Source organism: Lottia gigantea (genome assembly GCF_000327385.1).
Source record: "Lottia gigantea unplaced genomic scaffold LOTGIsca_108, whole genome shotgun sequence".
Taxonomy (NCBI): domain Eukaryota; kingdom Metazoa; phylum Mollusca; class Gastropoda; family Lottiidae; genus Lottia; species Lottia gigantea.
Window position 1 is genome coordinate 546,410 of NW_008706957.1, and position 16,010 is coordinate 562,419.

Sequence of the window (16,010 nt, forward strand, 5' to 3'; positions counted from 1 at the left end):
CAACCAGACTGATGTCAAGCACAAAAAGAATAACTACAAGGATGTCAACTACACATAAACCAACCAGACTGATGTCAACCACAAAAAGAATAAATACAAGGATGTCAACCACACATAAACCAACCAGACTGATGTCAAGCACAAAAAGAATAACTACAAGGATGTCAACTACACATAAACCAACCAGAATGATGTCAACCACAAATAGACCAACCAAAATTATGTCAACCACACTTAAACCAACAAAAATAATTTCTAACACACGTAGATCAACCACAGGAATGTCAACCACACATAGACCAACCACAGGAATGTCAACCACACACATATCAACCAGATGTCCTAGAACATGTATATGTCATTCTACCAGTATTGATTGCTCATCCAGAAGACTTCAATACATTCCAAAGATTTATTCTTCAACACAGTCTTTAAGTATATTGGACCTCAGTAGAAATCACTTGACAACAATTGAGAATCATATCTTTGATGGTTTGAAAGTCACAGAATTAAACCTTTCCTTCAACCGAATTATGAAAATTGAGGACATTGTGTTTAAGGGTATGGGTGAAGTCAAAGTACTTGACCTTCAATTCAACCATCTGACAACTCTACCAAAAGCTATTGGAAATTTGGTCAATTTGGAAGAACTTCACATTAATCATAATAAAATATTTTCAGCAGAGGAACTCAACATTCAGTTATCTTCCATGAAAAAATTCCTTGCAAGTGGAAATTTTTTCACAGCTTGGCCATCATGGCTTGAAAAAATGCCATTTTTGGAAGAACTTGATCTTGGATACAATCCTATTTCTACCTTCCCAAAAAATATTCAAAATCATCAGTGGTCACTCAACGTGCTGATTCTTGACAACTGTAAATTCCAGTATGTTCCCATACAATTGGATCAACTACGCATGTTGGAAATATTAGACATGTCTTATAATCCTTTGGGTGATTCCGGATTTTTGGAAGAATCTTTCTATGAGCAATCTAATACGTTAAAGGATCTTAACCTTCAGAGAATCAATATCTCATCAGTACCAACAGCACTGAGGCAGCTCAAAACTTTGACAAAGCTTGATTTATCCCACAATAATCTGGAAATCATAAGAGAAAACAGGATTCCTGCAAATGTGACAGATCTGAGGGTAGAAGACTGTGGCTTAACCAGAATTCCATCTGCGTTTGCAAACTTGCCAAAACTGAAAAATTTAGAATTATCACTCAATGAGATATTATCAATGGATTTTCAGCACTGGAAAACCTAGATTTAAGTTCCAATAATCTAAGGTATATATCACCAAGCATCATTGACAAGGTACCCAACAATTGTTTCTCTTTGACAATAACCTCTCATCCATTCCTAAATTTGTACAGAACTGCCCTTCTTTACAAGGAATTAATCTTGATTCAAATCCTATCATGTGTACTTGCAAAACAAAATGGCCATATGAATTCCTTCAACAAAAGACTCAATTTAAGATTGAAGGCTATTGTGACAATATTCAGGGAATGAATCTTCAACATTTCCTTTTTAATTTTACACATTTTTGTACTTATGTTTAGTTTATGTTGTAAATTGCTGTGAATAATTGAAATATTTTGATCATAAAGAAAATCTTGAAGACGACTTCATCTGATTTCTAAAAATCCTACACAAACAGTTCAATTCTATGGGATCAACTGAGACAGACAAGGGGAGAGAACAAAGGTGAAAATGACTTACCGGTACTAATACTAGTGATCTAAATATCCTGTGATTACAATCTTCCTACTGCATCTTTAATGATCATATTGGATTCTGTAATTGGACCATAAGTACAAATCAGTTTCATATTCATTTGGATCCAAAATGTAATTGTTTCGCTTTAATGTCTGCCATATATGAATTTTGTGTTCAACAGAACTTTCGAGAATAAAAGAAATGACTCCATAATGATTTTGTGGTAAAAAAAAAGATAACATTTTCAAAAAACTTTTCAGCTCCCTGGTGAGCTATAGACGACAGTTACTGCCGGTTAATGCAGTGTGCAACAAGGGAAATTTATTAGTACAGGGGTACAAACTATAATTTTTTTTATTTTTATGTACACAGCTCATAGCACAGAGGACCTATTTTAATTGCCTTGTCCTTGATTTAGAAATAGTAAACATAGAAAATGATCAATAGTGTAGACCTACCGGCAATATTTGACAATCATAAAATCTCGTTAAAAAACCCGCATTATATTTTCACACTTTGATGTCTATTAAAAAGTACAATCATTTTTTTTATTCGTGTGTTTACAATCAGGTCATTTCAAAATGTTATACCTTCTTACCCTTTTATGACTTGTATATGAATGGAAAAGTTAAAAAAAATACTTCGAACCATAGTCTAACTTAGTCTACAATGGCAATAAGAAGACCCAAAGGTGGCTTTATTTGCAAACAATATGGTGAAAACCAAAAGGTATTTCAATATGTATTCAATGTAGGTTTTTATGATGTAACTAGTATAATATCACTTCTATTCAAGGCCATACAAAATATGAATAGCAATATTTGACCCTGGGAGTTGACCCCATCATAAATTGTATGTTGTTATGTTAAAAATACATACAGTACTTGAAAATGTACTGTACTTTACATTAAGGTCTCAATGTTAGACAGGACTGGTGTCAAAACTATACAACAGAATCCCTCTATAATCTAATAAATCCATAAACTAAGTAATAGTCCATTAATTTTGTTTAATGGATATATCATCTTATATAAAGATTATATTCTTTAGTCATGGCACCTGGTAAGTTCAACTGATGAATATATACTCTTATTGACCAAGTTTGAAATTTAAATTTAATGTCCATCCTAAGAGGTAGACCTAGTATCCCTTTAATTTCAGGCCACAGAATTGTCTAGTTGGCTCAAAGACCATTCTTTTCCTATGTACAGTGATAATAAAGTTAAAAATGGAGGGGGAAGCCTTTTTTCTTGGTTGACCATATGAGGTTTATCTCCTGCAGTGAAAACACAGTATAAATGTAAGTTTACTATGGGTAATGATGCACTAAAAGAGACTTGAAAATCATGAATTTCTTGCTGGTTATCAAAACTGGCCTTATTAAGAAAGATGGAAACAAGGTTAAGTTCATTTAGGATCCTTTCTACCAGCTGGTCCTTGGCCAAACATCTTAGCATTTAAATTTTTTTCCAGATTATCCATACCCATTTACAGTTAGTTCGACTTGAAAGATGACATATTCAAGGTTTGTAGGCCTAGATTACAACCCACAACCACCATTTTTCAACATAGTCAAGCATAAGATGTCATGTAAAGTTTCCAACACTCTAACTGACTGTGCTACAAACCCCTCAAATTATCATACTTTCAGTGGGATATTCACACAATGTTAATCCTAGTAATATTGTAGACTGATCAGTTTTATTATCAATAGATTAATAATACCAGATAATATTGATAGATATCATTAGGAATGTATTCAATACTTTAGACATGTTAGGGATCATATTTCTCTTCTTTTCAAAACAGATTAAAGGATTAAACATAGGTTTTCATATTTCTTAAAGCAATAGCCTATAGTCTACATATTTGCTTCATGTGCACATTTTCTGCTAACCGTAGTACTTTTCAGATTGCTAATCAGACTATAGGACTGTTTTTTAGTAGATGTATCTCCAGTCTCAGGAGGCTGGCACTACCACTTGTGCTAACAAATACACATGTATCACTCTGAAAATGTTATCGCTCAAACGAAATATTAAGCAAAAGTTAGTTTCAAACCAAATTAAGATCCATTAATTTATTTTTTTGTGACCAAATGTTATAGACTTGATTAATTAGCCTCTATTGAGTATCTGAAGACAATATTTTTATAAGTTTTGATGCTGAATAGTACAATATTTGATATTTTTATACATTGAATACATATCAACTTTTTAAATTATTTGACAGAATATATCAGAAATATCTGATCTATCTGGGATTACTAATCCAGTCCATAATGGAAATATATTTGATCGCTATTTCTGAAAATTTCAAAGTTTACTTTGGACTTTGTCAAACGATTTCTATTTAAAACTCTGATCATATATATGTGAAAAATGTTATTAATATGGAAAACATTGTTCTTATCTAGTACATTTAATACAATCATATATTATAGTCCATATCAAATTCTTGATAAATATTTTGTGGGGAAATGTAAACATGTCATTACATATTTGAGTACATAGTTGTCTTATCCAAATATACAAATCTATATTGTTTTGCTTCATTGGTCTATCACAAAGATTGGCTGTTTATAAAGAATATCTCTCATATACCAATAACTACAAATATACACCAACTGATATGTTATCTAAGTGAACTTTTTGAGAAATATCGTATCACCATATGGAGAATAAACTTCCCTGCCTTGGTCCAAGATCCACAATATTTGATCCTTATTGCACTGAATATGAAGACAAACAATAAACATTTATAAGGTCTTTAAATTACAAGAATTATGTACCTCTTATTGTACCTGTAAAGTTTAATGTAATGTACTAATAAACCAATTTAAAAATTTGGTTTCTTTAATGCACTTTAATAAACAGTACTACAATATATGTACTTAGTTACATGTGGACCCTAAATATACATGTAGCCTAATTCTGTAAGCATTTAAGTTAGGAATGTTACCCATGTACCCTATATATAACAATTTCATTTGGCAAGATTATTCTATATACCCTATATATGTGGCCTAATACTATGAGCATATCAATTTGGAAATTAATTAGTAAAGATTTGAAGGGCCTTAGATAATTTGCTTATCTCTTCTATATAATACTCTCAACATTTTAATTGTAAAGGTTGGTTGGTAGATGACAAGTTAACGTTCGCTTCCAGCGGATGCTGATATCGCAAACTATTTAATTGTAAATGGATACGTCTGGACTTATACCTTCACTTAATTCTAAAAGTTTTTAAATTTGAATGATCTTACATATAAAGCCTAATAAGACCAGTTTTATTTTGGTGGTTTACACATTTAATCTTTACTCATGTCATGAATATTTTTCTTGCCATTATAAAGATAGTCCAAAACAATATATTGAACTTTATCAATAAGCTTCAACTAGTTATGTAACATGCACAAACTTCTTTCTTCTTACATAGAATTTACAAGAAGAATTTAAAAAAAATAACCAAAGCTGTTATTACTGATAGTCTGTAATATAGGTGGAGAAAATTGAAAAAAAAGCAGGAAAACTCACCTTACATTCTAGGAATCTGAGCAAGAAATTGATAAATCATCCCCAAGTCTATAAAAAGAGTTTATTATAGTCCAGTATGGTATGAAATAAGTATTTAGATTGACTTCACCAGTGGCACTTGGCCAAAATAATCTTCAACCAACAAAATTATTGACAGTCCTATAGTAGAGAGCCACTATATCTTTAGTCTAGCTTATCCAGTCAGGTATAACTGTCAGCTTAGAGAGTCTTGTATCTCTCACCTGGATTAAAGTCACTATGGCTCATTATTTTACGTTTATGTCAAATTTTTTACATGCTAGTGCTATGGTTTAAAATTTATTTTTCTGAGACTGAAAAGAAAAAAATTAATTGTAAAAAAGTATTCAAGATATTCTATTTTAAAAAGACAAAAAAAGGTCTAAAAAATATCCACGAAAAATACGATTTGAATTTATGACACACAGTCACTTTAATTCATTGATTGATTTTTCATCAATAATATTTAGTATAAGACCATGATAGTCTTTTAGGTGAAATATTTCTTTGATGTCATTATAGATAGTTTTGACCAAGTTTATTTTGAGTAGAAATAATAGTCAAAATGATCCTCTGTACTATGCAAGATATGTTACAAAGTTATTATTAGAAAATGCTTATAACGTTTTTATGGAACAATATTCTTTATTGTTAAAAAGAGGCATTAATTAAGCTATGTGTCAGTTTTTACCCGTTTATAAATTATGTGAAGGCCATTATCTGTATAATTGTAGGCCCTATGTGCAGAATTACTTTGTATGTGCAGAATTTCTTTGTATGTGCAGAATTACTCTATATGTGCAGAATGACTTTGTATGTGCAGAATAAGAAATATTCAATGCTGTTTTACTATTTTTCATAATTATTCTGTATTTTCACAATTACACGGTATATATACATTTATACTAATAATAGTCACCAATTACTCTGTATATATTGATAAATACTCGCATTTCATCAATATTCACAATTACTCGGTATATATACATTTATACTAATAATAGTCACCAATTACTCTGTATATATTGATAATTACTCGCATTTTATCAATATTCACAATTACTCGGTATATATACATTTATACTAATAATAGTCACCAATTACTCTGTATATATTGATAAATACTCGCATTTCATCAATATTCACAATTACTCGGTATATATACATGTATACTAATAATAGTCACCAATTACTCTGTATATATTGATAATTACTCGCATTCTTGACTTCAGACTGAAGTGAGTAATCTAAATTATTTGTTATAATAAATTGTTTATCAAAGAGACTGGATAGAACTGACTATTACTTTTATTGTCCTTCCTTATTCTGTCCTGTATGGACACGTTAAAAGAGACTATCATATAAAACTATAGGAGTATTAATATATTTTATATATAGATAGAGCATATTCATAGAGCATATCAACATATAGATCCCGATAACTCCAGCTGCCATGTCATGCTATTACGAATTGCGTCTAATAAATTAACTGCAGTAGCCAAAATCGATTGTTTTGGTCTGTTTTTTGTTTTTTGGACGTGGAAGCTCCAATCAGGATTAATGTCGTTTTTACCCCAATACTCCTGTTACAGACCAAAACTTAGATTACAATTTTCTTTCAAGTTCTTGTGATATTCTGCGTCTACTTTGAAAAAATTTAGAAAACAAGATCAGAAACGAAATTTTAATGATATTGATTGCAGGCGAAACTTGATATTGAATAAATCAGTCATTCTGATCTAGATAGGATGATCAAATTACAATAACATCTGGGTATGTAACTTAAAGGAATGAATTCGCCATTTTTGGAGTTGATTTGGGTCTTATATATGTAAATAGTCTTGAGAAGTACTAGAAATGTGCAAAAATCGCATAATTCCTTGAAAAATATCCCGGAGTCTCAAGAAATGACAAGCCGTCATTCTAACATTCAATTCCGGATTCTGGAAGCACTTAGATTTGAAATGAAATGAAATAAATGCAGTTTTACGTTCTACTTTTCTGCACCACGTGGGCTAATGAAGACGGCGATGAGGCACATTTTGTTAGGTCAGCGGCATTAGCCTGATTTTTTTTTTACGATTTCCAACTGCATATTGATTTGAAGGCTCAAATTTCGGCAGTGAGCTGTGGACACTGTTACTGATTGGCTTGGTCAAAAAATTCCTGTTTCTACGACTACGACTTGCGAATAATATGTCCCTTTATCTCTTTGCATCTCTAGCAAGACAATATTATGCGTCAGAGAGCAACAGATGGCTGTGTATAATGTTACAAAATAAAACAATTAAACAATAAAAAATTTATTAAAATAAAAAAGCACCATTTCATAGCACCGTTCAAGACAGTGACTCAACTACCATAGGGACAGGTTGAACCTAGTCCACACCAGAAACAAAAAATATTAAAGGTTAACGCTCAATATAAAATGGTTCAACTTATGCTATACCCATATGATGGGGACAAATATATTTGTAGGGTACCCCTACTGGCGCCGTCACTGTCAATTGAGCTATTGAAGAAATTAATATTTAGACGATCACAAACCATTTAAAAAGATCTGTAACTATAACTATAGAGATGTATTGACATTGGACGAGACATATGAACTGTTAAGTGTTATTGCATAATTTGTTTCATAGTACCTGGACCATTCTGAAAGGATAGTTCCTTTACGATTCTTCATACAAATTCAAATTATATTCTAGTTTGTTCTATTAAGGAATACCACCTCTTAGATCTAAATTCTAAAACTTTGCCAATGATAGTATATAATCATCAATGTACTTACCTGGTGTCATTACTTTACAGAATACCCGTATGCATAAAACTTTGTAATAACTGAAAAACGCTTTTCATATGTTTTATGGAGGATTACTTTGTTTTATGCATTGTAGAGGGATTTTGTTGTTTAGTTATGACACCAGTTAAGTCCACTGATGAATACATTATACTCTTATTGGCGAAGTTCACGAATTTTATGTTTTTAAGTGGAGGTTTTCCTTTAACTGCTAAATTCATGTGATATATCGATTAAACATATTGTATTGCAGATTTCATGCAAAACGTGTTCACCAATCAATAGTAGTTTAATGTCATTAGTCATTTCTATCAACAACAACAAAAAAGAAAGAAAAGAGAATCACCAAAGTGAAAAGTAATACATGTATCTAGATCCAATCCTCTTCTTAGAGAACACCTTCAACAAGAGACCATTTTCGATTATTCCATAGAGTGATCTGTAAACACAGTTTCAACTGTACGGCAGAATAAAAACTGTCGATGGAACTCTGACGAGCATAGCTCTACGGGTTCGACGTTTTCCACTCGAATGATAAGTTATTTTAAGCATATTAGCCTGTAAATTGTTTTGATGCCTGTTGTAGCTTTAAACCTTTTCTCTGCAACCACAATTATACGAAACTTTCAAGTTCTTTGTTGGTAGGTGGACATCTTCTCGATGGTCAAGAAAGGTATTACGTCTCCATCTTGGACCTTGCAGCAATTTGATTGGATTGTTCGCTAGCGAATATAGGCAATCAAAGCCCTTGACGCAAAGCCTGTAAAAATAACGCATGAAATACGAGGGCTCTGATTTGCGTAAAATCCAATCAAACACCGATGACCGTGAAACAAGAAAGTGAGCCATTGCAGTCAAGGTATAAGATGAAGACTTTGACCATTGAGAAGATGGTATTGGTAGGAGGGTAATCGTCTAATAAAAATAATCTTGTAGAAAAGTAATTGGTTACGAATATATTGCTATCTGTACGTGTATTAGAAATAGGAAACATTACAGAATACTTCAGATGCCTCATTATAAAAAAATGGTTATAATATTTACCATACCCAGTGGTTCTATTCTATACTATAACTTATGGCAAGGTTCATGACGACAAACTTTCTACTAACATATTTAGCTGTTATTAAACAGGGACACATTGACGTTTCCGGTTTCTGTTGGAACTCCTCGAAATTCTGAAGCTCTGTCTCCTTGACAGTGTATACAAATATAAGCAGGGTATGCAAAATATTTAGATGAATCTCCACCGACTGTTATCACCAAGCCACCACTGGATCCAGGACATGTTTTAGCTGTATGGTACAACTTATCCACAACACTATCACTTTCAACAGCCAACATTTTACCCACAGTAACCTTTTTATATACTCCATGCGGATGATGTATGACCATGGGAGTGAATTCCTTACAACCCATAGGCCATGGAGCAACCCAACTGGCTAATGATGCTGATTTGACAAATTCTGGTACGTCAGTGATTTCAATGTAATGACCTTTGTCTTCTGTGGAAAGGATGCGAACAAATGTTGCCAACTGAGGTTCGTCACATCCTTTTTGGGTGAAGGCGACCTCACAAAAACAATCTTCACCTATATCTGGTGATGGTAGCGGCGCCATTACTAACCATTTATCATCTTTCATGTTAACATATCCATTACATTTCATACTGCTACCATCTTTGGAGTAGGTAATATCTGCTACCAGCTCCGAATTGTCGAACATTGCCATATCTTCAATAGCGGGCGGTACAGGACTAAAGGTGAAAAAGCATCTGTCTTGAAAATTTGAAGAACCGAGCATCTTCTGACCCCTGCTAGTCACAACTGCATTTCTAGTCACGTCATGGTAAAAGAACTCGATCTTACAATTTTTCACATCTTCTTCACAGCCAACGACATGGTCGTTTGTTAGGATGATAAAAACTGCACCAACTCTAAACACCACACCTGATCCAAAAATAGCACCAGCTGGTTTTTCTACCACCAGCCTTACAACACGATTTCCAAGACTTTGGATATACTTCAAGGTTTGCTCATTCCGATGTTTGACAGGAAGATCGTCCACATCTAAATCAACAAAATCCTTAAAATCGTCATGGGTATCCTGCTTACGACAATTTATCACGTCGGATAGAACAGGGAACGCTTCATCCGCAACCTCAAAATCCATCCTTTTAGCAGATTGATTCTTGCACAAATGCCAGTAACGGTCTTATGATATATGAACAAAGCTATATTTGGAACGTGTGGAAATTCCTGCAATTGCAAATTGCAGACAAAACACTTAAACATCACTGCTGATTCGTGTATTGATCGATGTGAACGTTCACATGTAGTCCGAAAAACATTCAGTTCACATAATGTTCACGGAGACTGGATCAATGTCAATTATGATTAAAAGACACTGAAGGAAATGGTGTTTACGCTCTACCTTTGTACATATTGGACTGTATTGTCGAAAGACAACTTCAAGTCAGGTACAATGGGGAAGAGTGCTTTGATGGTGAATATTATAATAAACTACCCCTCTTTTATTTCCAACATGTATGGGATCTCGACCCTAGGTATTTCCTACCAATAAAAGATATTATACCACTGCACTCGGATAATGAAGGATCAATGTCAAGCTTGATCAAGCTGGTAGAAAAGAACATCGTGAACATATGTTATTATCCTTGTAAAATATGGTTGTTTCTTTCTCAATTCAAACCACATTAACATTATTACGGCTGATTATGTCCTGTCTTACTTCATACACCAAGGCAAACATAATATACATGTAATATTTAACGTTATGTTATTGTATTCATGTTTTCACGTCTAACATTATGTTCTACGATAAATACACATATATATAGTTGAATAGGTACAACTTTAATTATACCCAGTAATTACAGTCTTTAAATCAACCACTGGTTGTTCCATAAAACTGTGTCTATATATCGTACTCACAATTGCTAAATGTCATCTAGAGGAACACTACCCCGTGACATAAAATTAAAGTGTCAAACTAGGTCAACTTCCATCAGTTGGACTGATACCATGACTAAAGAATATAAGCTGTATAAAAGACGACAAATCCACTAAAATTAAATGTTGAGGTGATCGAAAGCACTGGCATTAATCATAAGATAAGATTAGAAACTATAAAATAAATACTCTCGGGCTAAAGATTCACATTCGATCGATGAACTTTATACAATAAAGCGTAGGCTGAATACTGTGAACGTGTACAATATATAGGGCATCCCCGATAAAATACTACAGTTGTGTAATATAGTAATACAATAGATGACTGCTATAGTCGTGTTTTGTTGTTTAAAGGAATACTACCTCTTAGAATAAAACTAAAATTTCAATTCTCGAATTTGACCATAATGAGTACAAATTCATCTGTGAACTTGTCATACAACTATACAACAGAATTCCTTAGTAATCATTTTATAATAACTAAGTAATTATCATTTTAAAACTAAAGGTAATTATTGAAAAAAGCGTTTTTTTATAATTACATATTTGTTAGGATTTATCGTGAGGGATTCCGTTAAGTTATGACACCAGTTTAGTCCACTGATGAATATAACTACTCTTATTGGCCAAATTTCATTTTTAAGAGGTAGTATTCCTTTAAAGACTTCATCTTGTCTAGACTAGTCGACATTCTAAAAATCCATAGAAATAAAAACATAAACACGAACACTACATTGAACAATCTTTTAAAAAGTTTCCAGGGCATCAGAACTAACTATGTTTTTTTCTCACCATAATTGTACGAATATAACCGAAAATAGTTATCCATTTGCGCGAATAGGTAACTAAATCCATATTACCGAAAATAGTTATCCATTTGCGCGAATAGGTAACTAAATCCATATAACCGAAAATAGTTATCCATTTGCGCGAATTGGTAACTAAATCCATATAAACGAAAATAGTTATCCATTTGCGCGAATAGGTAACTAAATCCATATAACCGAAAATAGTTATCCATTTGCGCGAATTGGTAACTAATTCCATATAACCGAAAATAGTTATCCATTTGCGCGAATAGGTAACTAAATCCATATAACCGAAAATAGTTATCCATTCGCGCGAATTGGTAACTGAAATCCATACAAGAATAATAGAAATATAGTTTTCAAACTGTAGTCATAATTTAGCACTAATTGTCAGGTGCCTTCTCCAGTTTCATAATTGATAATAGTAAGTCTTACGATCAAGTTTTGTAAAATATCATCAGCCCATGGTTTATCATCAGGGTGCAATTATCTGAATTCTGAACTGAAAATCAAGATACGCCAACTTTCCTGATAAATTTTCAATAGATCAAAGGCGATCGCTAATCTGTGTCAAATCGTACCAGTACATGATATCAAACACACAAAATTTCATAAAACTTAAGGGCAATAACTCAAACTCCATTCATTGAAAAATCGTCAGATTCAAACATGACCAAGATCAGATAAAAACTGTAGTCTCTATTGTTTTCACAAATTTTGGCGCGTTTTACTTAAGTCAAGGGCAATAACTAAAAACCCATTCATAGAAAGTTCGTCAAATTCGAACTCGTTCAAGATCTAATCAAAATAAATGATCACACAAAATTTCATTAAATTCAGATAAAAACTGTAGTCTTTATAGTATTCACAAACAAATTTTGACGTGTTTTTCCTTAGTCAAGGGCAATAACTCAAAAACAGTTCTTCAAATTCGACCAAGATCTCATGAATATAAATGATCACACCAATTATGGACGGTCAGGGGCGAAAACAATATTACGATCACATTATAATGTGGGCGTATAAAAAATGCGCTATAATGAGGATTGTCAAAGATCGCAGGTTTTTATTCTACGAAACGCAACTATTGGAATTTTTGTTGATGGCAATATTATGGACTCAAAATTATTTTTAAGATGAAACGAAAGAAATAAATATTTATCTTTAAAACCCACCCGCATAATTATGATTCATTTGCTATGATTAATGTTTTACGTTGAAGGGTGTTTAAAATGCAATAAGACACACAGCTAAAAATATCATGGTGGAAAATACGTGGGTGTTAGTGATGGAATTCCCGGGGATTTTAGACCGCATTTTTATAAATATCTCAGGAAAATTAGTGCGAAACATCTGCCTCTTTCCAGCCACTGATAGATTATCGGCTGGAGTAGAGATGACAACTTTCAAAATAGCTATCAGAGGCTGGAATGAAATGAAATGGAAGACGGGCAACACCATACAGGGTGAAATGAGGGAAATTTTGCCAGGACAGCAGCATTAGCCTGCTCTTTTTCGATTTCCAACTGTCGAGGGATTTTAAGCATGTAGCACGCGGGGCCTGAGTTTATTGTCCCACCCAATGGACTACCTACATCACTGACAGGGGAAAACCGGGTTGTAAAATTTGAAGGTATTATCTCGACCTGTGCCGGGTTAAACCATGGACCCTCAGATTAGCGTGCAAGCGTCTAACTCACCGAGCCACCGACGGTACCTCTTGATAAGAGGCTGATGTATTGGTCTTAGGGGAAATAAATATTTTGGTTTGTATTGTATGCAATCAAAGTTTCACAGTGGAATAATGCATATTTCAATTTTTCTCGAGACCATATTATTGTGACCAGTTTACATTGTGGTCAAATTGCTTATGATCAATTTTCCACGTGAACAAATTACTGTGATCAAATATCATGGACGCTTATAATTATAAAACGGGACTAGATAAGCAGATAGAAAACAAAAAAAGGTATTTCCACTTGATTTTATTTTTGATGTATTTAGATCATTTACAATGTCCTTCATGTTTTACATGTAACTGATGAAAATCACACCTCGCCTTCTCAAAATAACAACTGAAATCGAAAGTAGAAATTTTCATCAAATTCTAAATTTAGATTTTGATCATTTGACATTTCATAATTAATCATAATTATGAAAAGTTGTACACAAATATATTTTTACACGCGTGGGTTTTTCCTGGTTTAGCAAACATCGGTTCGATGCAGCGGAAAAACCAGATAATTTCAGCCACAAAATTTGATTTTGTAGAGCTTATCACACAGTTCACCTCTGTGTATGGCTAGAATTGGATAATTTAATTTAAATACTCACTAATTTTTGTATGAAACCCGATCACTGGCACATAATACATTAGTTCTATCTCGAGAGCAGTCCATCTTTTTAATATCATTACATACCACTTGTAGAATCAAATCAAACCCGCCACGTTCTTCAGTATTTGATGAACAGTGACCTTCATGAGCAACTTTAACAGATTCGTTGATACATTTAGCTTGAGCAAAGTGACATCTGCAAAATATATAATTATTTAAGAAATAAATGGCGAATTGCGTCACTCGAATAAAACATCCAAAATTGGATTAAAGGGATTGTAAAGCTGTTTTATAAAATTTGTATGTGTATCTGGGATACTTGTAGCACCGATTCGATTTTCAATCAGACATCTGTGGTTCCTGCTATTCCACTAAAAGTAAGCTTTTAGTCACGTCACTAATCGCTAAATATGCTTTACCAGATAAGGCCTTTGCGATTAGTGACGTCATCAAACACTTGGTTTTAGTTGAATTGCAGGAACCACAGACGTCAAATTGAAAATTAGAATGACCCTGATAATTTTTTTTCTAGAAAACCTCTTTACAATCCTTCAAAGCAATTTGACTACTAAGAAACGTGGTTGTTTACAATACTCACGCATTGATATAGGTTATGCCATTGGTACCACAATTTTCATTATGTGTATATTGATGACAATCTATTTTTCTGATAGCCCTACATATCATTTTCTTACTAGCTCCTTCACATTGTATTACTGAAATATACAGATATCTTAGGTCCTTTCATTTATAAATAAGCTTGCAATGCTATCTGATTATAATACCATCTCAAAATTGTCGATCTTTTTACCACCAAAGATCGATTTTGGAGCGTTAACTGTTTCAAATTTATATATATTCTTTCCCGGCTAATATCCCAGGGCCGCAATGAGGCACATGAGGCAAATATCGATTTTAAAAAATTGGTCTAAAAAATTAAAATTATAAATATTATAATGATATCCGCTAATTTGATGTCTACGGTAATGGTAAATCGAGCGAAAACGTTGCGATGAAAGACATACCTAACTTCAAAGACAGCAAGATTTTTGCTTCATTAAAAGAGGACGATATCAAGTTACGGCAACAAGAAATGAGTTATACACTTACCAAGTAGTGTAACAATACTAAGAATCAAAATACCCGAAATATTCATGGTGTAAGTTAATGTCCAGTTGACCTCCTGTCTCTGTATATTTTGTAGAGTAAAATATGAATTATTAAGACAATATATTATGTTAACTGTTATCTATATTATCTTGTTAAAATATGGGGAGTATTTTAAGTATTCATATTGGTCCCCTGTTAAATAACCCTCCACGATGTTGACCCCAGTTCATATCTTCCTTGCTGAGGTCTCCGATGTGAACACAGTACAGATAAAGGGGCTTATCTAGAAAATGCCTGTGTCCTCTGTGTGTTTCAGTCTCACAATTCTGTTTCACCTACCTATGAGGCAATATAATTACAAACTATAATCTTCTGATAGTTTAACGAATGACGTTTCTCTGAACAGAAAGATCTAAGTTTTCTTCTAACCCTACAATCACTGTAATAGTCGACGGAAACGATGTATAACCTCCAATTAACTTGCCCTGATTCTCATCTTGTGATTAATGCAAACATTATAAGAATTTAGACTACAGCGATCTGCCTTGAAACGTAAAATTATTAAGTCGTTTTGTACAGTACATAGTAAGAAAATGAAAAGAAAATTTTTGTAGTTATTTCCCTTTGTCCATAAAAGCAAGATTTTAGACGCGCGTTAAGATTCCATTTCGTTATGCGTTTATCTGGGAAAATAATGGCA

General features: G+C 33.0%; 3 protein-coding genes across 3 annotated transcripts; 1 reads left to right on the forward strand and 2 right to left on the reverse strand.

Annotated features, from left to right (window-relative positions):
• Positions 1–368: 368 nt before the first annotated feature.
• On the forward strand, positions 369–953 carry LOTGIDRAFT_67184 (hypothetical protein; the record flags this gene model as incomplete). The annotated part of the gene is made up of 1 exon (XM_009046900.1): positions 369–953. A coding segment is annotated over one exon (585 nt), but the record flags the coding sequence as incomplete, so codon positions are not given.
• An 8,246-nt stretch (positions 954–9,199) lies between these two features.
• On the reverse strand, positions 9,200–10,255 carry LOTGIDRAFT_171041 (hypothetical protein; the record flags this gene model as incomplete). The annotated part of the gene is made up of 1 exon (XM_009046901.1): positions 9,200–10,255. The coding sequence occupies one exon, from the start codon at positions 10,253–10,255 to the stop codon at positions 9,200–9,202; it is 1,056 nt and encodes a 351-aa protein (XP_009045149.1).
• Positions 10,256–14,016: 3,761 nt separating this feature from the next.
• Positions 14,017–15,356, reverse strand: LOTGIDRAFT_171042 (hypothetical protein; the record flags this gene model as incomplete). The annotated part of the gene is made up of 4 exons (XM_009046902.1): positions 14,017–14,166; positions 14,285–14,396; positions 14,799–14,916; positions 15,311–15,356. The coding sequence occupies 4 exons, from the start codon at positions 15,354–15,356 to the stop codon at positions 14,017–14,019; spliced, it is 426 nt and encodes a 141-aa protein (XP_009045150.1).
• Between the last annotated feature and the right edge of the window lie 654 nt (positions 15,357–16,010).